This window comes from Amphiura filiformis, chromosome 15 (assembly GCF_039555335.1).
Source record: "Amphiura filiformis chromosome 15, Afil_fr2py, whole genome shotgun sequence".
Lineage (NCBI taxonomy): Eukaryota > Metazoa > Echinodermata > Ophiuroidea > Amphilepidida > Amphiuridae > Amphiura > Amphiura filiformis.
Window position 1 is genome coordinate 55,641,436 of NC_092642.1, and position 23,254 is coordinate 55,664,689.

The following is a 23,254-nucleotide window of genomic DNA, read 5'->3' on the forward strand; positions in this document are numbered from 1 at the left end:
CACTTGTAAAACCACAGGCTACACGTCACTTGCTAGACCACAGGCTACATATTTAATTGTCACTTGTAAAACCATAGGCTACACGTCACTTGCTAGACCACAGGCTACATATTTAATTGTCACTTGCAAAACCACATGCTACACGTCACTTGCTAGACCACAGGCTACATATTTAATTGTCACTTGCAAAACCACATGCTACACGTCACTTGCTAGACCACAGGCTACATATTTAATTGTCACTTGCAAAACCACATGCTATACGTCACTTGCTAGACCACAGGCTACATATTTAATTGTCACTTGTAAAACCACAGGCTACACGTCACTTGCTAGACCACAGGTTGCATATTTAATTGTCACTTGTAAAACCACAGGCTACACGTCACTTGCTAGACCACAGGTTGCATATTTAATTGTCACTTGTAAAACCATAGGCTACACGTCACTTGCTAGACCACAGGCTACATATCACTTGCTAGACCACCGGCTGCATAAGCTAGCTTGTCGCCAATGGTTATTGAAACTGGTAGTTGTATTTGTACGTGTACTTGTAGTACATACATGCATTTGCTATTTACATGTATACTGCTCACTAATTCCATTATCATGTGTCTCATTGTTCATTCAAATTGCTCAACATCAGGCCCGTACGCAGGGGGGGTGCGGGGGGGTGCGGAGCACCCCCCAAATCTGGAAAAGTGTACAAAAAGTCCCAACATTTCAGAATTTGCGAGCGTAGCGAGCCAAAAAATGGGGGTTTTTACGCTTTTTTGGACAAAAAAGGTCCAAATTTGGTCCACTTTACACAAAATCGCCCCCCCCCCCCTTGGAAAAAGGTCCACTTTTTCAAAATCAGCACCCCCCCAAATGAAATCCTGCGTACGGGCCTGCTCAACATAGCAAAGTTCTTTACAAATCAAGTATCTTTCTTGGTTTGACTGGCCTTGATCTTAATCTTGTTTCACCAGCTTTGTGATTGATTTCTTCATCTTCCTGATCTTGATTTCTTGCTATTTCTTTGTTGATGTTTGATTTCATTGTTTCATTGACCTGCTGTGTACCATCTGCTTCCAACAATAGGCAAAGCTTGTGTACTGGTCTGGTAAGCACGCTGGTCTTTGTCTTTAATTTCACTTGCCGTACATAACCTTGGTTGTCCGGTAAAGTTTCCACGACTCTTCCAGTAAGCCATGTGTTTCTTGGTGCTGTTTCATTGACTATTAAGACAATGTCTCCTGTCTTCAGATTTCTCTGTGGAAGAATCCACTTTTGTCTTGAATGAAGTTGAGGCAGATATTCCTTTAACCATCTGCGCCAAACGACATCTGCTAGGTATTGTACTTGCTTCCATCGCTTGCATACACATATACCTGTGTTCTCTGGAAGGACAGGGAAAGGTTCTGGTGTGTCTTGAGTAGTAACAGGTGATTGGGAGTCAAAGGTTCTAAATCTTGTGCATCTCCGGAGACCAGTGTCAATGGACGGCTGTTTATGATAGATTCTACCTCACAAAATAATGTTTGCAGACTCTCATCTGATAGGGTTTGTTCCTTGGACAGCATGACCATCAACTTGCGGATAGTTCTTATCTGGCGTTCCCAGATACCCCCGAAATGCGACGCTCTAGGTGGGTTGAACTTCCATTCGATATTGTTCTGTAACAGGTCGTCAGAGATTTTCTTCTGATTCCATTGACTGATTTCTTTACTTAACTCTCTTTGAGCTCCAACAATGTTGGTTCCGTTATCACTTCTTATGATCTTCACCTGACCCCTCCTGGCTACAAATCTTCTTATTGCAGCGATACATGAATCCGTGTCTAATGAATCAGCTTTCTCTATGTGTACTGCACGTATCGCCAAACATGTGAAGACTACACCATAACGTTTCAGGATGCTTCTTCCATGCTTAACTTCAACTGGACCAAAGAAATCCATCCCTACCCTTGTAAAGGGAGGTTCCTCAGGCTGTAGACGGTCTTTAGGCAAGTCAGCCATTTTCTGTACCTGTCTCTTTGCACGCTGCTTTCTGCATATGATGCATCTATTGATTAGCTTCCGTGCTGCTGAGTTTGCACCTAGAATCCAGTAGTGTTGTTGCAAATTTGCTAGCATGTGGTTTCTACCACAGTGCCCTGTGCTTTCATGGATTTGACGCAGAATCAACTCTGACACATATGAGTTTCTTGGTAATATAACTGGATACTTCGCTTCTTCTGTCAGTGATGCTGCTCTTCGCAGTCTACCACCTACTCTAAGCAATCCGTCTTCCAACTTGGGGTCCAATCTGTAAATTGGACTAGATTTCTGGACTGTCACATGTACTTTGATACCATGTGATTCTTGATCAAGTTTGTCTTTGTTAGCTGTTGGTACTTCATTTCTGTTGGAAAGCAATTTGATTTCTTTGGCAAAATACTTGTGCTGCTCAATACGCAGGATGGCTTGTTCTGCGTCATGGATTTCTTGCACTGTTAGATCTTGCTTTGTTGTGAATTCATCACCCTTACTCTCCTCTGTACCTGTCACTGTCTGCTGATGTGTCTTTCTTTGACTAAGAAGCTTCTTCAATCTGAGCAGCCATGCCACAGCTCTCTTCAGCTTGTGGTAATCTGAGTAATGCCCAAAGAATTGAGCAAAAGTTTCATAAGGCTCATCTGGCTTGTTAACTTGTACTGCATGCACTATCATGTTCTTCTTTACTTCAGGATCATCTGGTTCTATTTGTAAGTTTACATCTCGAACTGGCCATTCAGTCTCTGAGTCTTTGAGAAATTCTGGGCCACTAATCCAATTAGAATTGTCAACAAACTTCTTCACACTTTGACCCCGTGAGCAGATGTCAGCTGGGTTAACTTTGGTAGGCACATAGTACCATTGTGACACCTTTGTGTTCTCACGTATTTCTCCAACACGATTTGCTACGAATGTGTGGTATCTTGTCCTTTCATTGGCGATGTAACTAAGCACCGTGGTGCTGTCAGTCCAGAAGTAGATATTGTCTATTGGCATTTCTATCTCCCTGAGGATCATGTTACTCACGCGTACTGCTACCGTGGCGGCTGTTAATTCAAGCCTTGGTATAGACACTTGTTTTGTTGGAGCAACTCTTGACTTTGACATCACAAGTGATGTATGTGTCTCTCCACTGCTATTCTGCAATCGCATATAGGCGACTACACCATAACCAAACTCGCTGGCGTCAGAAAAGTTGTGAAGTTGTATATTGGTCGGTTTTCCAAATTCTGCTGGCTTGAGACACCTGCTTACTGAGCATGTTGACAGAATAGGTAACTCTGCCAACCATTGATTCCACCGTTTCTGATGCTCCAATGGGATTTCTTCATCCCAGCCGAGTTTTAGTTTGCACAGATCTTGGATGATCTTCTTGGCAGGCAACACTGCAAGTGAAACGAGCCCCAGTGGATCATATACCGAACTAACAATGGATAAGATGCCTCTTCTCGTAACTGGACGGTCTTTAACAGCAATCTTGAATCCCAATGTATCGCACTCCAGGTTTAACTCTTTCACTTCTTTAGCTCGCTCCTCCTTTGGAATTGACTCCAAAACTTCACGATTATTTGAGATCCACTTAGTAAGTCTAAATCCACCTTGCGCACAGATTGAGATGAGATCTTTGGCCAAACATACTCCATCACTCACTGTCGACACAGATTGTAAACAATCGTCAACGTAGAAGTTACGCCTCACTGTATCACAGGCTTGCTTACTATAATGCTGCTGATTGTCTGCTACAGTTCTGTGGAGTGCGTAGTTGGAACAAGCTGGTGAAGATGTGGCACCAAATATGTGAACTTTCATCCGATACTCTTCTAGAGGTTGGTTCGTAATACATCCTGGCCACCACAGGAATCGTAGATAATCCATATCTGCTCTGGGCACTCTTACTTGCGAAAACATTCCCTGAATATCAGCCATTAGAGCAATTGGTTCTTGCCTAAATCTCAGCAGAACTCCTAACAATGTGTTTGTAAGATCCGGCCCCTGTATTAACTCGTCATTGAGACAGCAACCTTTGTATGTGACAGCACAGTCGTATACCACTCTAAGTTTTTGTTTTGCTGGGTGGTACACACCATGGTGTGGTACATACCACTTCTTTCCATCTTCTACTTCTAACTGCTCACTAGGGACCCTTTCTGCATAATCACTGTTTATTACATCTTCCATGAAGTTCTTGTAATCTTCCTTGAACTGTGGATTCTTATCTAGCTTCCTCTTCAAGTGCTCGGCTGTCTTGAGTGCTTGCACTCTGTTATCAACCATAGCTTTATTTCTATCTCTCAGTGGCAGAGCAATTTCATAATGCCCATCAACCAGCCTTGTGGACTCAGTTACCATGCCCATGAAGCGCTGATCTTCAATGGAAGGTTCTATCATGTCTTCTTTACTTCTTTCACTGAAATCTTGATTGAACATGCTGGTCATCTTCTGATTTAAGTCTGCTCTGTCTTCTGAACTAAGCACACAAATCCTGTGTACTGATTCCCTAGGTACAGTTACTCTCTTTATAAGTCCATGTATTTCCCAACCAAGTGAGGTTTGACTGGCGAACGGGCCACCATCTTGGCTATGAATGACTTTAATTGGCTCCAATGCTTGTGGTACATTGTTTCCTATTAGCAGCTCTACTTTGTGTTTGACTTCAGGAACTTTGACTGCACAAAGATATGACCATGGTTCAAGATCTCTCTGAGTCACCAAGTCTTCTGTATTCACTGGTATATTGTCTTGTATATATGCTTCCGGTAACTCAATGCTATTATCACCATTCTCATCTGCTACTTCCAAGCCGTGCAACTTGATGGTGTTCACATTTTTCACACCATTCATTGTCTGTATACTGAATCCTAGATTTTGTTCCATGTGCACCAAGTCTGTTTTTCAAACTTTCAGCACAGAACACAGCGGTGCTCTTATTGTCAAGAAGAGCATATGTCGAGGTCTCTTTACCCGTCACCTTAGACTTTACCATTACGGGTACAACTGACATGGCTGACGTGAAACCTCCGGCACCAGTTAAACCACATGATGTGGAAGCATCAACAGGTTTTTCTTCAGGTTTTTTCTCAGGTGGTTTCCTTTCCTGTGTAACACAGTAGGATGACTCCGTTTGCAAGTCTTGCATTTCAGCCTTTTCGTGCAGTCCTTGGCTTGATGAGAAGCTTTCTTTAGACATCCGAAACAAAGACGCATTTTTCTAATGCTTGTCATTCTCTCTTCGTATGGCTTCTTCTGGAGAACTCTGAAGTCTTGAATATTGTGTGATTTGTTGTCACAACTGTAGCACCAAGTAGACGGAGATTTCTTGGCTTCATCGACATGTGTTGCCAAATTTATGCCTCTCGCCTTGCTGGTCTTAGATGGCTGTTTGGGAGTGCTTCCAATGTTTCCATATAGTGGATTACTCACTATCCTATTTTGTTTATCTATAAACTTCACAAACTCTCCAAACCCTGCTACTCTGGCTTGTTCTTGCATCACTTTGTCCGCCAAAATTCTCCATTGATTCCTCACACTATACGGCAGTTTGTTCAGTAGACATTTCACTGTACCAGAGTGGTCCACCTCATGGGCAAAATTCAGGTCTTGCATTGTATTCAAATATTCTCCCAAAAAGATGGAAAACTTTAACCAAGACGGAGCATCATCCTTCTTCACATCTGGCCAATTTTCAGCTTGCGTTTGAAAGCTTCTTTAATAACATACTTGTTACCAAACTTCGCAGTTAATGATTGCTTGGCTTCTTGATATGCATTTGGACCTCTATTTAAGAACCCCTTAACAATCCTGTTGGGCTCTCCACTTGTATACTGCTCCAAGTTGTATAGTCGGTCCATATCATTGCTTGTCTTACCCTCTACACTGTATCTAAAGGCCTGCATAAAGGTGCAAAATTGTAGAGGATCTCCGTTGTAGGGTGTCAATTCCCTTTTTGGCAAGGAAGTCATCATATGCTGCTGTAAGAGCATACTTGAAATAGTGTTTATTATAGCATCATCAGTACTATTTGGTACTTGTTGCCACACTTGTTGGCCTGGTACTTGTTGTTGCCACAGTTGTTGTTGGTCTGGTACTTGTTGTTGCCACGCTTGTTGTTGGCCTGGTACTTGTTGTTGCCACACTTGTTGTTGGCCTGGTACCTGTTGTTGCCATGCTTGTTGTTGGCCTGATACTTGTTGTTGCCACACTTGTTGTTGGCCTGGTACCTGTTGTTGCCACGCTTGTTGTTGGCCTGGTACTTGTTGTTGCTGCACTTGCTGTTGTTGCTGCACTTGCTGTTGTTGCTGCACTTGTTGTTGGCTTGGTACCTGTTGTTGCCACGCTTGTTGTTGGTCCGGTACTTGTTGTTGCTGCACTTGCTGTTGGCTTGGTACGTGTTGTTGCCACGCTTGTTGTTGGTCCGGTACTTGTTGTTGCTGCACTTGCTGTTGTTGCTGCACTTGTTGTTGGCTTGGTACCTGTTGTTGCTGCACTTGTTGTTGGTCCGGTACTTGTTGTTGCTGCACTTGCTGTTGTTGCTGCACTTGCTGTTGTTGCTGCACTTGTTGTTGGCTTGGTACCTGTTGTTGCTGCACTTGCTATTGTTGCTGCACTTGCTGTTGTTGCTGCACTTGTTGTTGGCTTGGTACCTGTTGTTGCTGCACTTGCTGTTGTTGCTGCACTTGCTGTTGTTGCTGCACTTGTTGTTGGCTTGGTACGTGTTGTTGCCACGCTTGTTGTTGGTCCGGTACTTGTTGTTGCTGCACTTGCTGTTGTTGCTGCACTTGTTGTTGGCTTGGTACCTGTTGTTGCTGCACTTGCTGTTGTTGCTGCACTTGCTGTTGTTGCTGCACTTGCTGACCTGGTACCTGTTGTTGCCATGCTTGTTGTTGGTCCGGTACTTGTTGTTGCTGCACTTGCTGTTGTTGCTGCACTTGTTGTTGGCTTGGTACCTGTTGTTGCTGCACTTGCTGTTGTTGCTGCACTTGCTGTTGTTGCTGCACTTGCTGACCTGGTACCTGTTGTTGCCATGCTTGATGTTGGCCTGGTACGCTTGTAATGGCAGATTTTTCTTCTCCATCATGAACAACTCAGATATGGCCTTTGCTACTTCCAGTTCTGCAGTAATTTGCATTTCCTGTCTTTTATATTCTTCTTCTTTTAACTGCCTTTCTAGCTCTTGTTTTTTCATCTCATACTCATGGTTCTTCTTCAAGACAGCGGCTTTAGCGGTTAGTTCTATTTCTTTCTTCATTGCTTTAGCCCTTTCTGACCTACTAGTACTCGATGACACACTACTTGCATTTCTATATCTTGTTCGGTTTACCTGGGAAACACTATCTTCAGGTTGTATATCACCGGCGCTGACGTTACTGTCTGTTTTCTTCATTAAATATTCACATCTTTCTCTCATGACAGCTGCCTTAGCGAGTACCATTAATTCTTTATTTTCGTCCATTACTTTTGTCATTTCTGTTTTTGATACCTTACTTTGTGGTCTTTTCTTTGTTGTTGGCCGAGTGAAGACACTGTCCTCCGATTGCCATTCGCCATCAATTATATCTGCACTTACTCCCTTTCTAATTGGCGGAACTTCAGGCCTAAATTCCTGCCTAGGACTAGGATGTCCCCATACGCTGTGAGCTCCACCAACATTATCATATTGATCATCGTAACCTTCTGCCATAACTGGATTTAGGAATTATACGTGCTAGCTTTTGATGCTTCAACTTGTACCAACTGACTCTTCAGTTCGTCTTTTTAGCTTTCATGTCCTAATGCATGAAGCTTACTGGCTCACAATAATTTTTGTACTGCTACTGGTACGGTACTAATCTCAATATCATAAAGTTCACGTATACGGTACATTCTTAATTGCTGAAGTCAATTAAGTAGGATGTTTACTATAAATCCTGTCTGGCACCGTCTGGGTTGGCTGTGTGAGCAGCGCCACCAATTGTTCATGCTCAAAGCACGTTTCTGGCTACACATAAGGCTAATGAAAGTTAATTCCCAGTTTCCCGTTACATTATTTTTCATGACTGTGTAGGTGACCATTTCATTATTCATTATTCATTATTTTATACCATTTCATTATTGCATCTGTTACAGGTGTAAACCAATAACTACCCATGTATACATGTGATAAATCACAGTTTGTAGTTTACAGATGTAGTTTACAACCACATGAAGGTGATTGTACAACTATTATCAAAAGTTTCACAATATTTTTACGGGATGAGATCAGAGCAGATCAAAAAGTGCGGGACAGAGAATTGAGTAGGTATTCATTAATAATTCATTATTAACCATATACCATGCTCCTACTGCAAAGAAAAGCCCTGAAAATCAACAGAAAGAGATTCATGATATATTTAAAACCACAATTATTTATTTGTATGTTAAAGTTTGTTAGAAATCAACATTTTATTCAAAATAATGAAATATTTGGCCAGCAAATTGTTTTGAGCGGAGTAGGGTAACGGGAAACTGGGAATCGACTTTCATTAGCCTAATGGCAATTTATTTGACATTTGCCCGGGAATGGTCCATGATTTACGGCCTCGTTTTTCGTGACTATGGTACGGCTGTTTTACATCATACGAATACATTTCATGGTCCACACTGTAACGTACATGTTCTGGTATTCAGTTAATAATAACATGTACCAACTGGCAAGTCCCTTCACGGCGAATTTCATTAAATTCATACAAGTTTTTAACTTAGAATGTAGATGCCCATGGGCTCCACAAACTGATGTGTAATTGATGCTGTTGATAGTTACCAAAATCCACCGATTTATACTCCTTTTCTAATTGCTGGCTTAAAATAACTCACTCAGAAGCTTCTCTAATTCATTGTATACTATATTCTTGGTTCATATTAGCAGACGTGGCCATAATGCGGTAGAAAACGGTTAAAAACTTGGTTCCTCTAGTAACTCAGCATGCCATATTTAACACCGAAGGGACAATACATCGATCAATGTCAAAACAAATCTGAATATCGATAGATTGACAATCAAAACAAATCGAAAAACTTTCTGAACGCCGGAGGGCAGTATAACCACAAAAAGAATAGTGAAAGCCCAAATTTGGCATTAACAATCACCATATAGACGGACTTTATTTCATCATAGATTTTCCGGCCATTTTAGGCCTATAACCCTTCAAATGCAGGAACTTAATAACACCGCGTGCCTAAATATTCTCCATCTTGCAGGTTATGCGCATACCGCCAATCTAGCGCCACCTATAAAGAAAGTAAATGTACTAATGAGACCATTTTTGAACCATAATGTACATAAGGACCAGTGATTACGCTGTCTTTTTAGGATATACAGGGGTGAACGTAACTGGTACCTTAATTTTTTTTGGCTTATTGTATTTGGTTGATGCACCACCTAACATAATAAATTGAATTGAATTAATATCAAGGGCCATCAACTCTATAAGCAAATATTATTTGCTAAGCGACTTTCGTTTGCAGTTACTGCCTATTTCCAAGAGGAACTGAGGACATATTCCAAGAAGAGATATCGCACTCAATGTCAAAAACGACAGGACGTAATTTCCAGTTAGGTCGAAGAACCAGCCTGCAAGAAATAAGTTAATTACACATGTTAAAAATAAGTCCAAGGGAAGATCATGATGACATCAAGATGACGGTGATGTAAGATACGTAGGAAAATAAAACCGAAAAAGGTTTTACTTGGCATAAATGATCCCTTCACAATTTGTCATATTTTAATAAAACGTTTTGGTGCGTGAATTAACAACTCATTCATTATCTGGCTAAAATGATTCAATCATGACACCTGGCACCAACTGTCAACATTTGACAATCAATTGCCTCAGGCAAAGGGCACTTCCTGGAAAGCTGGACTTAATAATGTCATATGATGGAACTGATTGCCCATCATGACACCTGCTACCAACTGTCAACATTTGACAACCAATTGCCTCAGGCAAAGGGCACTTCCTGGAAAGCTGGACTTAATAATGTCATGTGATGGAACTGATTGCCCATCATGACACCTGCTACCAACTGTCAACATCTGACAATCAATTGCCTCAGGCAAAGGGCACTTCCTGGAAAACTGGACTTAATAATGTCATATGATGGAACTGATTGCCCATCATGACGCCTGCTACCAACTGTCAACATTTGACAATCAATTGCCCAGGTAAAGGACACTTCCTGCAAAGCTGGACTTAATAATGTCATATGATGGAACTGATTGCCCATCATGACACCTGCTACCAACTGTCAACATTTGACAACCAATTGCCTCAGGCAAAGGGCACTTCCTAGAAAGATGGACTTAATAATGTCATATGATGGAACTGATTGCCCATCATGACACCTGCTACCAACTGTCAACATTTGACAATCAATTGCCTCAGGCAAAGGGCACTTCCTGGAAAGCTGGACTTAATAATGTCATATGATGGAACTGATTGCCCATCATGACACCTGCCACCAACTGTCAACATTTGACAACCAACACACATGCAAAGGTCATTTTCTGGTAAGCTGGGCTGAACAAGATCATTCAATGTTGTAACTGATGATGTATATGTACTACACCTACCCGGCCGTGTGACAAACAGAAATATGGTAAAACTGTAATCTCAGTGTTGAAATCATAAATTAAAAATTCTTTTTGAAAACTAAAGCTCAAAGCTGTGAAAAGCATTTGGTTAGAATTTGAAAGCTTTTAAAGGGAATGATAACATAATGGGCAACACTGAAGGCTATAATAAAGGTGGCTATTATAGCTGTGTATGTTCTTTTAATACTCCATTTGTGTCATTAGTCCAATACGATTAAAGAATTACAAGAGTTTTCATTTGTCAAAACCAACTTGAATACTAGTTTTTCTTGCTGACAGTTTCGTCAGTGAACCATTGACTTTATCAACAAAAAATATAATACGATTGTTGTTGTTCCTTTGAATGAAAACATATGCAGATTACAAAGTTGTGCTAGGTTACTCGACCGATTACATCATGCCATTCTCAGCATGACTCAACAGAAACAATGCTTTTAACTTTGGAATCGGCATCTTTTTTCGTACAAATGGTCACTAGGCCGCTATAGTAAAAATTTTGGATTATTGACACAAATGACTTATAGAAATGTGCAGACGATATCTTGGAGTTCTTTTGGCTATAGACGAATCCAATTTCACGCATTCCTACACCTCAATGGCAGCCATAGCCGCGACGGGGACCCAGCTATCTCACCTGAAATGTGAAATGATGCGGTCTTGAAGGGTATTTTAAACTGCATTCTATCACCCAAAAGAATGATGACAGTTTACAACACAAAAGAATCTAACATCGAATTTTAAGCGGGTTTAAGCCACCAAATTGGGTACTCACAACACCTGTTTGGTGCATGCGGGGACCCTATAATGACCAAATCCTGACCATGACTTGGCTCGTTGGATTCGTCTATATTTCAGTCTTAAAATGTAACGCACAGATTTTGAGTTTTCCAAGAAATGTAGGCATCATTTTTCAGTGTGATGATTCCTTTCATGTGCCCGATTTGTTTCGCACATAGAGCTTATGGGCAGACATGAACTTTTAAAAGCAACGATTTAATCGAATTAATGTATGAATAATTACATTGGTACTTACCTGAGAAAAATCCACTTAGGATTGAGCCAACACTGTACCCCACGTTTATCCAGAGAACGGCATTGGTCATTTTATCTTCGTCAATGACATTTTTTATCACTTTCATCACACTCAACTTGGACATTGCTCTCCAAAAGCCAAATACTACAGACAGCAAAGCGAGTCCCATATAAGAATGAAAGAGTGACACTACCGGATCCATTGCCAATGACGCAGCAACCATAACAGATGCGATATAAAGAAGTACACTAGGCGATAAGGTTTTTGCCATGAACGGATACAGGATGCAGGCGATGAGATTGCCAATACCTCCAGCAGTCGCGATAAATGAGGCGTGGTATGGTTCAAAGCCAAGATCTATTGAATGAGGTACTAGATAAATCATCCACCCTGTTAAGCAGTAGCCGTGTGAGATGTAAATACTTATCAATGACAGGAAGCTAGCATCCGTAAACAAAGTAAGATCCAAATAATAAACTACATTTGCAAGGAAAGAACCGCTGTTTGACCTCCTTTGCATTAACGGTGTATATTCGCTTTCAGGTATGTTTCCAATGTGGGCGTCATCATTTACTGTTGAAACTGGTCTAAGCATAGCTCCAGATACTATGAAATAGAGATTGATACCAGCCAATAAAAGAAAAGACCCTCGCCATCCGTAGATATCAAGAAATAGTTGTGTTAATGGAGGCATAACCATAACACCTATGGCCACTCCTGTCTCTGCAAAAGCATTTGCAGTATCGTAATACTTATCAAAGTAGATAACCATTTGGCTTATAACAACACACTCAGCTCCGATCGAAAAACCTTGATTAAAGATAGAGGCAACAACATTATGATTTCTCTCTACAATATATCTGCCAAATTTTCATTAGGCGGAGACGCCGTATTTAGCGTTAGCTTTTGATATTTAATTATTTTCCTTATTTTCAACCGGCTTAATCGGGTGAAAAGCCAGTAAAATAATTCAATGTCCAAAGCTAACGTTAAATACGGCGCCTCCTCCTAATGTTTTTGTATGACTCGTACAATACTTATATTTCAAAACGATTAAAGCTTTTATTCAAATTTTAACGCTACAGACATTCCATATCAAAAGCAGTTTACATGTATCTGACAAATGACAAGTGTTTTTATTGTTTAAGGTGGAATCCCCCGGTTGTGGGCAAAAATATTAACTTTACAAATTGGAATTAAGGAAAAAAAATACCTTTCTTTTGCTTTTTGTTTGACAACAATCGGAGCTTCCATTCAAAAGTTATATTCAAAAATGTAACTTCGCGAGGCAAATTTTGTAAAATTAATTCTTATGTATTTTATTGTTTTCTCAAGCTGCGATATTTAACGTTTTTCCCTTTTAAAAAAATCATATCTAAAAAAAAATCAAGATTTTGACCTCTAATCTTCACTATTATTTGTGATAATTCAAGTGTGTCTTTTCCAAATCAAAATTATAATCGAACAGTGTTTCTAAAATATAAAAATCCTAAAAACAGTGTTTCTAGACTAAAATTCACTAAATTGCTGATATCTCGAAAACTTTTTTTTCGCGAACGCATGTCCGCACGGAACATGATATCTCAATTTTTTTATCTATCAATCTATCTTCGTCTGTTGTCCCGCCATTTTGGAACATGTCTTACTACAGCATTCGAGAGATCACTATAATAATAAACTAATAAATGTGTGAAAAAAATACCTGTCAAAAGTAAAGCTATCAACAGAGTGGGAACTGATGTCGACACAGACGCAATAATCAATGCAGTCGCTGCCAATAGGCCAAACACCATCACGGTAGAACGGGGTGACACACGTTTGCTTAGAGCACCAGCTAAAGGACCTGAATAGAGACATAATTATATACGAGGGTCATTCAAAAAGTTCTACCTCCATCATCTCATCTCTGGTATTTTACGTGCAAGGATATTGAAATTACCCATGATTATACTCTTACATCAAGCCTACAAAATAAAAAGTTATTTGATGAAAACGTAATTTTTATTGTTAAGATATGTTGGTTCAAGCGAATACAGATTTGGTACATCGGAAATGGTTAAAACTGAAGCCAACAGTTTAGTAAGCATCATATTGTTGCTTTGGATAATGTCCATAAAAATGTTTTCAAGGTGTGGTTGTCCCACTGCTTACTCAGGATAAATATTTTGGTCCTATTTGAGCTCCCTGAAACATGTTTTATAGGAGGAGAAAACATCGAAGGGTTCAACAGACACACAAATGTTAGTGAAATTTGCCAGATTTCGACTAGACCACGTATAAGGTTAATTTGTAATTACGTCCTATTTTAAGCAATGGGTGCATCTTGACGTGGAAATAATAATAATAATATGTACACCTATAAAGCGCGCAGATCCGCAACAATCGCTCGTGGCACATACAGAGCAAAACAAAACATACCAGCAGGGATAATGGAAACAAGGAACAATTGCAATCAACAAAAGTACATTTCAATAACAATATACATGGAGCAAAATATAAACAAAAAACTACACATTAATCCAGCTCAATAAGCAAGCTCGAAAAATTGTTTCTTGAGTACGGATTTGAATGACTCGATTGAAGAGTAACTGCGAATAAAATTGGGAAGATTGTTCCGTATGCGAGGGTCTGCCACAGAGAAGGCACGATCACCCAGGCCATGACCGAGATGATTTAGGTTGAACAAGGAGAGTTTTATTTGCAGAACGGAGACCGGGGTGAGTTGTAAGTTCATATATCATATGTATGGGGAGCAATTCCATTGACAACACGGTAAGCGAGCAGCATAAGTTTGTATTTAAGCCGGAAGTTAACAGGGAGCCAGTGTAAATCAAACAAAACTGGAGAGATATGTGTTCAGAAGGTTATGTGTGGGTGACCAGTCTAGCAGAGGTATTTTGTTTAAGTTGCAGTCTGTGAATCTGATCTTTTGGAAGGCCAAACAGAATGGCATTACCCATGTCCAAGCGAGATGATACAAAAGCGTGGACCAACTGTTCTGTGGCTTCGACATATCGCACGACTCTTAATATGATATTTGGTTAAAAATATGAATAGAGGGTTAAGTGCACAAAGTACAACAAATTGGTTTGTGACCAAATGCAAGACATCAATGCATCTAAATAAAGTTAAATGTTGCAACCTTTTTTGTACATCAATTATACAGGGTTCGAATTGGCATGTGGGCGAATTGGTTTGGACTGAATTGACGATACGTGACCAAATTGGTTTGTGACCCAATTTACATTAGAATTGAGACTAGATTCTGCGCACGCGCACGGCTATGCTCCCGATACTTGTATTCAAATAGACAGTCTATTACATCAGCTGTGGTCCGTTTCGTTGCTGCAAATAATATTGATATCGATATTGATATTTTTACAGATCATGTGATCATTCGATATGATTCGAATTGTCATATGATCGTCAAACCTGTATTAGAAGGTGTCAGTTCTCCAGGAACTGACAAAAAAAACCCGTCAAAAACCAGCATAGTACTGCTTTTGAGCAATTTTGAAATTTGACCCCTATAAACTTTGATCTTGAAGTTTATGGCTCCTACACATGGCTAACGTGACACTGTAAAGTCCATTTCTGTTGCTTGCATCACTTTGAGCTCAATATTGTGACTCCAAAATTGATTAATCTGAAGTACTAACAAATAGTAACGTTTTAAGTAACGTCTTAAGGGATGGGGTATGAACGTTTGGACAGTATTTATTGTGGGACATTAGAGCACATCAGACATATCGAATTGCATTCTGAATACGAAGAATGTCCTTCTGATATTAAATAATTGGCACATTCTCCGATAAAGTGTCCAAAAAGCCAAATCTGTGTCGCCCATAGTGTCAAGTCGTATTCAGACTTGTTTCGTCAGAAAGAAATGACTTTTATTAATATAACTAATACTTAGGAGTTGCTTTCTAAAATGTGTGGGGCTGGAGGTTGTAACATGCCTAGAAAGTATAAAACAATAAAGCTGATTATGCATGTCCATTGTTTTCCTCCATGTCGCCAGCCAAGGTACGTTCCGTATAATGTGTCCCTGTTCGTTAAACATGCGCGAATAATAATGGATTATAGGTACTTTTCATTAGTGGTCTCATGCCCTAATTATAAAGTATAAAACATCACAACGCAAGTTATTAAATTTTTCCAACAGGTCTTTGAGACTATGTCGCCAAAATTGTTCACAGATACGTTACCATATTTCTAATGAATAACAATCTGTCAAAATAACTGGCTATATGAATGTTCCCATATGTTATGGATCAAGCAGGCTCTATAGTTATATTATATATGTGGTACATAACACAATGGTTTCAAAGTAAAAAATCAGGTCTATTAATGGCAAAAATCCTGACGTTACGTTCATGCGTTCACAGATACGTTACCTAAATTCTACTCCCTCGGAAAAACGCTGTGATAAATGAAGCCAAATACCATACCAGAATTCAGTACATTGGGTGATGACTGATCAAGTATGGGTATTAAGTCGGTAAGTTTTACACTTGCACGATTAAGACAAAAGTGGGAAAGGGCTTCACAGATACGTTACCACTGATACGTTACCCCAATGCGTACAAGTAATATTGCTCAAAAATGAAGTATTGTTGAAAAATCACCCATGCATTGTTTTGTGTTCTGAAACTATTAAAGTTTACGATTCTGAATGATTTTCACGAATTCTTCGTGGTTGGCATTTTGCAATTCCTGAGCCCAAACTTGGACGCTTTATCTGAGAATGGACCAATTATGATTTTTTTTAAATTCGCAATGTAATACACATTTTATGGCAAATGATTAAAAATTGATATTTAACAGTACTCGAAGTAAATTTTATAAATCTGATGATTTATACTTAAAGTGTATGTAGGTGGGATGAAAAGCCGACGATCAATTGAAAATTTTGACCTTTCGTATTGAAGATATGAATTTTTTTCCCAAAACACCAAAAAAAATTAGGTCTTTTTGGAGAAAAAATCCATATCTTCAATATGAAAGGTCAAATTTTCAATTGATCGTCGGCTTTTCCTCCCAGCTACATACACTTTAAGACTATATCATTAAATTTATAAAATTTACTTCAAGGACTGTTATATCTCAAAATGTGAAAAATGTCAAATTTTAATAATTTGTCATAAAATTTGTATTATATCGTGAATTTCATAAATGAAAATTATTTGATATCAGAAAGACATTCTTCGTATTCAGAATGCAATTCGATAGGTCTGATGTGCTGCTCTCATGTCCCACAAAAATGTTGTCGAAACGCTCAAAACGCTCATTCCAGTTCCCTTAAGTAAATTTGATGCTGGAATAAAAAAATTAGGACCAAAGGTTTTTGGTACCGTTGGAAACATAACATGTACTTTCTTCCTATAAAATGCTTCAAGTCCCAGATGTGTAGGGAGTGTGTGGGGGAGGGGGAGTAAATGGTCATCAAACTTCACACAGGGCCAGATTCCAAATTTACTCAAATTGTCTTAACAAGCATGACAATGTATTCCTCTATAAGGATTTAGAAAATGTATAGTCTTACTTAGGATGTCCCGTTTTTGGAGTTAAATTTAAAAAGGTCAAAGGTTACATTTTTGGGTCTTTGGGGGTCAAAATGTGAAAATGCTCCGATTTTGACAAAAGAGATGTCAAAATGTTCTTTTTCATATTGAGTGATCAATCAATAGACCTGCAAAATGCAAAGAAAAGATACCTTATATATTGAGCCCGTAAAAAGGCAAAGAAAAGATAACTTAATGGGCCCGTAAAAAGCAAGGAAAGATACCCCAAAGATACCTTAATTACCATTAGGGTATATCTTGTTTTTGCCTTTAAAGGAAGTTAAGGTATGTTTTCTTTACTTTTTTACGAGCCCCCTTAGACCCCGGGTCGGTCGTAGACTGCGGAACTCAGTCTTCAATGATAGTCAGTAATTTATCTTTTGGTCGTTACATGACTATCATTTGAAGACTGAGTTCTTATGATACATATTCCGAGGAGCAGTTTCAGACAATAGCTCGGGATTATTGGGGCAGAGGTTATCTTTTGAATTCTTTCATGACCACTGACGCATAGTCACGCCTGTCAAGGACACTCGGCGTGAATTGAAAGACCATGTCACTCGCCACAAAAGAATGTCAAAGGTCATACGACACCAATTTGGTGTCTTTCCGCGCCTCGAAATATGATGCTTAAGGTCTATGACTGGGTCGGTCGGCGGTACCGGTGTTGGGGTGGATAGCGGGTTGCTGTAACATACACGGATTCATAGATCATCAAAAAATATAGATCGTCGATGCCATATAAATCATAGCCTATGCTCTTTTACCGTTTTTACTTACTCGTTATTGCTCCAAAGCCAGGAGCCAATGATATACCTAATCCGATGACCCATGTTGGCGTTGAAAACTGCTGACAAAGAGTTGGTAGCATGACTCCAGAGCTTTCACCGTACCCGTCTCTAGTGTTTGTACTATAAAGGTAGCTATGCATATCATCCACGCCCATCCACTGTCTTTTTTAACCGCCATTATGCTGTGCCCTGAAATACAAATTAATGACAAATTCAAGCTATGCAAAACTAGAACTAGCCCTAGCTCGAGATACTCTAGCTAAAATACAGGTTTACATTTACTATCTTACATTATCTTGCTGTATTTCAGCTAGAGCTCCAAACGACAAGCTTCCGGTTTTTTTGGTGAACAATACTGTTACGTAAGATGAAGAAGAAACCCGCCTCGGAGCCCGCCCTACTCATTATTTCATTGTACTTATTGCAATTTGCCTCCACACATTACGTAATCAACACAAAGCTTTTGTGCGGATTAGTGAGTGGATAAGAAATTGACAGTGGAGGATACGAAGGACACGCCGATTGTTAGTTGTCAATCATGAATTGCCGCAACGTATTAATATTTTACTGCATGGCATTCCGCAAACACCAAGACAAATTATGCCGTATTTTTCCAAAGATCATCTCATATGAAGTAAGCTGAATGCGATCTGTACTTTTGTAACATTCCGATCGCTTTTGATCACCTATTATCGGCGAATTTGCTTGAAAACACGTGAGTTCATGTTGTGTAAACATAATTAGCATAGACACAAATGAAATTACGATGCAATACAATGCAATTTGAATGCGCAGCAGATCTATAGAAATAACGTTGCCCGGTTTTATGCAGAATTAGACCCTGTCTGGGGCTAGTTATGTGCAAAACGATAAGAATATACCGTTGGCAGTTGCAAGACTGTAATAGCTGCCGTATGTCGTCATTTAACAAAGTTTTACATCAATAATTTTAAAGTTACGACGTAATCAACATACACACAGTTTACACTAAAATGATGGGTACACAACTTGGCATACCTTAAACTTATTATATTGAACATATCCGTGAGCAACATTATTTTCGGACGGAACGGCCCGGAACCGCCGGTCGGGTTTTGATTTCATTCCTAAGACTTTCACATTAAATTATCATACCAATCATGCAATTGAGGACAGCTTATAGAGGCCTTGCGTGCTTTTATCGATTGGCTCCAAACAAAGGATTTGAACCGGTGTCCTTCACCGTTATCATGGCGCAGTGCAGTCCATTCAATCAAATTACTCCTCTTTTCGCCAAACGGCAAGAGTTTCTAGAATGCTGTAAAAATCAGAAAACTTTAAATGCTAATTTATTGCACATTCTAGGGAAGCGTGGTTACCTTTTTTAAATTTGTGTCAAAATTGAAGCATCCTATGTATAAAAGAATATATGAATATTTACTGCACATCATATATAACGATTCGTGATACCCAATTGTGGCACATTTGATGTCGTTTAAGAAGCAGAGAATTTTATTTCAATTTTATATACGCCAAAATATTTTTTAATTGAGTAAGAATAAGGAGAGAATAAACGTTGAAAATTCTATGTAAAAATTACATTAGACCCCGCCAAAGATTACTGTTTCGTTTTTATCGTAATCTAATCTTTTATTTCCTGAAAAAAAATTGATGTCTAATGTGGATTTTTAATATAAATGATAAAAACATCGAACGTGTATACAAGAAAAATGTTAGACTCCACTATAGTATTATACTGACACACATGTTATACGAGCACGTGTCCGGCGAGTCAAAATCGATATAATGTATTGTCCATGTAGAGGCCCATTTATTGTCAGAGTTCTGTATGTAGAACACGCAGTTAACAACAATTGAGCGCTATTAATACACATAAATCTTTTTAAGCAAATAAAATTCCAAAATATGGTACGTTTTCTGCCTTTACTTGTCACGTGGTAGGCCTATGTTGAAGTTGCGATTATATGTTCAAATAAGTTTCAAAATAGATACCAACAAGACAATTGGTCGAGCGGTCTAAGGCGCTAGGCTTATATAGAGTATCCATGATAGCAGTGCGCCGTGAGTTCGAACCCCACCTCTGCCCAACATAATTTTACTTTTTTTAGATTTCATATTGGGGAAATGTGGCTGGGATAATTTATGTATGGCGTGGAGTGGTGTGCCATCCACCTGATTTTAGGCGCTTCATTTAAGGGCTGGGGTATGAACGTTTGGACAGTATTTATTTTGGGACATTAGAGCACATCAGACATATCGAATTGCATTCTGAATACGAAGAATGTCATTCTGATATCAAATAATTTTGATTTTTTGAAATTCGCAATTTAATACACATTTTATGGCAAATCATTAAAATTGATATTTTTGATATTTAACAGTACTTGAAGTAAACTTTATAAATCTGATGATTTATACTTAAAGTGTATGTAGGTGGGATGAAAAGCCGACGATCAATTGAAAATTTTGACCTTTTGTATTGAAGATATGGATTTTTTTCCCAAAACACCAAAAAAATAGGTCTTTTTGGGAAAAAAATCCATATCTTCAATATGAAAGGTCAAAATTTCAATTGACCGTCGGCTTTTCCTCCCTGCTACATACACTTTAAGAATATATCATTAGATTTATATAATTTACTTCGAGGACTGTTATATATCAAAAATTTGAAAAATATCAAATTTTTATAATTTGTCATAAAATTTGTATTATATTGTGATTTTCAAAAATGAAAATTATTTGATATCAGAAAGACATGCTTCGTATTCAGAATGCAATTCGATAGGTCTGAGGTGCTCTCATGTCCTACAAAAAATACTGTCGAAACGCAATAAACGCTCATTTTAGATCCCTTAAATAAATTGAAAATAAGGAAAATGATGGGAATGATAGAGGGAGGGTGAGAGGGGACAAGGAGAGCGAGGGAGTGATAAAATGTAGGCCTTGGAAAGAATAAGTACAGAGAAGGGAAAAGAAAGGAATGATGAATACACTTAATAATAATTATTAGGCCTATATAACTAAACACATAACAGCACTGGGCAGCCATTCGATGATGTCAATGCCTTTATTCGTTACGTAATTAAAACGCCCAGTCAGATGTATTTCACTTTCACACCTGCCAAACACAAGTCACCCAATTTCGAAAACTGAACGTTGAATCAGATAGTAGATATTCTTGAGAGGGCACTCTATTCACGTGGTTTCTTTTCCAACGCTAAAAGATTACGAATTTTGGTGGCTTGCAAGTGAAAAGTGTAAGCACTATCGATTGATTACGTAACTGTTATGAATAATTTATTAGGTTTTTCAATGCAATCGCCTCGACCCATTAATACATATTATCTTTATTATCAAAGTACTTGGAATAGCAATCCGGGGAGTTCAATGAACTACGCCCTAATACTGATGGAGTTTTAATGGCGTTTCTTCTCTCCATACACAGATGAACAAATACAATAGATGAAGGTCAACACGTATGACCTCCTATGTGACATGTTATATGTGAAGTACAAAAACCTGAATATCATAAAGATCAGTATTCGATTGTGCATATGAACTGCACATTTACGTTGCTAAATATTACTCATTATATATAATGACAAATATTGGTATTATGACAATACGGTATATACATTGTATATAAAAAGACTAATAGATCCTACTATAGAAACTTACTATCATGGCGTCAGGTCAATGTTCATCTTATCCCGTATGTTTCTTAAAATTCATTCATATTTGAGACAAATTGCTGTGCCCATTTTATAGATGCACCGTGTTTGTTTGTTTTTTAATTTCCTTTTAATGAAAGAATTAAGGGTTCCACTGCACGGGGCCACAAGGGTGATACTAATTTTAATGCTATATTTTCAAAACGAATACGTGTTCCCGGTTGGCTCTATAGCGATTTCACAGAGAAGGTATTTCTAGTGCAATGCAGCGTCGGACTCTAGCTGAGAGCGTAGCCCAAGTCATTACGGACTCCAAGAAGGGCTCTCCATACACAAATGAACAAACACAAAGGAGGGTAGTCTCCTCCGTGACGAGCTTGATTTCGATGGAGCGGAACCAAATTGGCTGCAGAGGAGACGGGTCATTTTGGTATGCAAATGAAGTAGTGTCGGTGCCCTGGTTGAATGTACACTTTCATGAATATTGATTGACAACATTTTCCAATAAACGGTTCCAAAGTCCAAAAACGGCTTGATCAATTCTCTTGTTTTAAAGTTTGGAACATAGGCTGATCAGTTATGCATCAAGTGAACGGGGTTTTATTGTTATCTTTTATCATCTTCACTGAGAAACACAGCCATTTATAAAATTTTCGGCCAAAAAAAAGCTGCACTTTTCTACATAAGCTTTTTATGCATGACTTTTGCTTTCAGACCTCTATCACCTGAAGAAAATTAATCAAAAAGGAATGTTTCTATATTTTTTTTGTTTTTTGTTAAAATAACTTCAGTTAAGGGATCTAAAATGATTTGCCATAAAATGTGTATTAAATTGCGAATTTCAAAAAATCAAAATTATTTGATATCAGAATGACATTCTTCGTATTCAGAATGCAATTCGATATGTCTGATGCGCTCTAATGGCCCAAAATAAATACCGTCCAAACGTTCATACCCCAGCCCTTAAGATTTTCATGAATTAATTTTTACACATTTCAAACATGTTTTATGGTTCAGTGAGTAATCATATAGCCATTTTTGAAATTTTATTCAGCAACAAAAGTTGCACTTTTCTAAATTGGCTTTTTGTATGCATTAAAATGCGTAAATTTAATAAGTTTTTCATTCTAATTAAATTTATTAGGAAGGAACAACTGTAACTTCAATGATATCTTGTGTTCATTGATTAATTTAACCAATGGACCAACAGATTCCTGGTTAGATGTTTTATGCTGGATCCCTATACACTTGTTTCAAGTGGTTATTCCTTGAATGGTTCAAAAACCATTTATAAGGGTGGCCTTTAGATTAGATTTATTAGATTAGATTTATTATTATCTTTTCACTCATTACATGATACAAGAAAAATACATAAGAATAATACATTATAAAGATATAAATAATAATACAAATATAATAATTATGGAAATGCATAATACAACGATGAGTGAAGGAATTACAGTAAAGGCCCAAAGGCCTGTAGCTCTGTAACACCTTGATACAGGTATATGGCATTTATTTGACATGGCAGCAGGTTGGTAGACAACAAAAAATGCCGAGTCCAACCAACCA

At 38.6% G+C, this 23,254-nt stretch overlaps 2 protein-coding genes across 2 annotated transcripts; both read right to left on the reverse strand.

The window, feature by feature from the left end:
• Positions 1-912: 912 nt before the first annotated feature.
• On the reverse strand, positions 913-4,892 carry LOC140171053 (uncharacterized). Its single transcript, XM_072194230.1, has 2 exons — positions 1,374-4,892; positions 913-1,254 (listed from the first exon to the last, which is right to left on the reverse strand). Exons 1-2 carry the CDS (start codon positions 4,890-4,892, stop codon positions 913-915), a joined length of 3,861 nt encoding a protein of 1,286 aa, XP_072050331.1.
• Positions 4,893-9,356: 4,464 nt separating this feature from the next.
• On the reverse strand, positions 9,357-18,224 carry LOC140171854 (monocarboxylate transporter 13-like). The gene is made up of 4 exons (XM_072195182.1): positions 18,001-18,224; positions 13,359-13,499; positions 11,657-12,466; positions 9,357-9,603 (listed from the first exon to the last, which is right to left on the reverse strand). Exons 1-4 carry the CDS (start codon positions 18,164-18,166, stop codon positions 9,470-9,472), a joined length of 1,251 nt encoding a protein of 416 aa, XP_072051283.1. The 5' UTR covers positions 18,167-18,224; the 3' UTR covers positions 9,357-9,469.
• Positions 18,225-23,254: the final 5,030 nt, after the last annotated feature.

Coding starts and splice junctions, on each gene's coding strand:
- LOC140171053 (XM_072194230.1), bottom strand. CDS start 4,892: ATGGAACAAAATCTAGGATTCAGTATACAGACAATGAATGGTGTGAAA. Junction 1,255..1,373: donor TGTCCTTCCAGAGAACACAG/GTATATGTGTAT, acceptor ATTCTTCCACAG/AGAAATCTGAAGACAGGAGA.
- LOC140171854 (XM_072195182.1), bottom strand. CDS start 18,166: ATGGGCGTGGATGATATGCATAGCTACCTTTATAGTACAAACACTAGA. Junction 12,467..13,358: donor GATAGCTTTACTTTTGACAG/GTATTTTTTTCA, acceptor TCTTTAATCAAG/GTTTTTCGATCGGAGCTGAG. Junction 9,604..11,656: donor CCTAAGTGGATTTTTCTCAG/GTAAGTACCAAT, acceptor TATTTCTTGCAG/GCTGGTTCTTCGACCTAACT.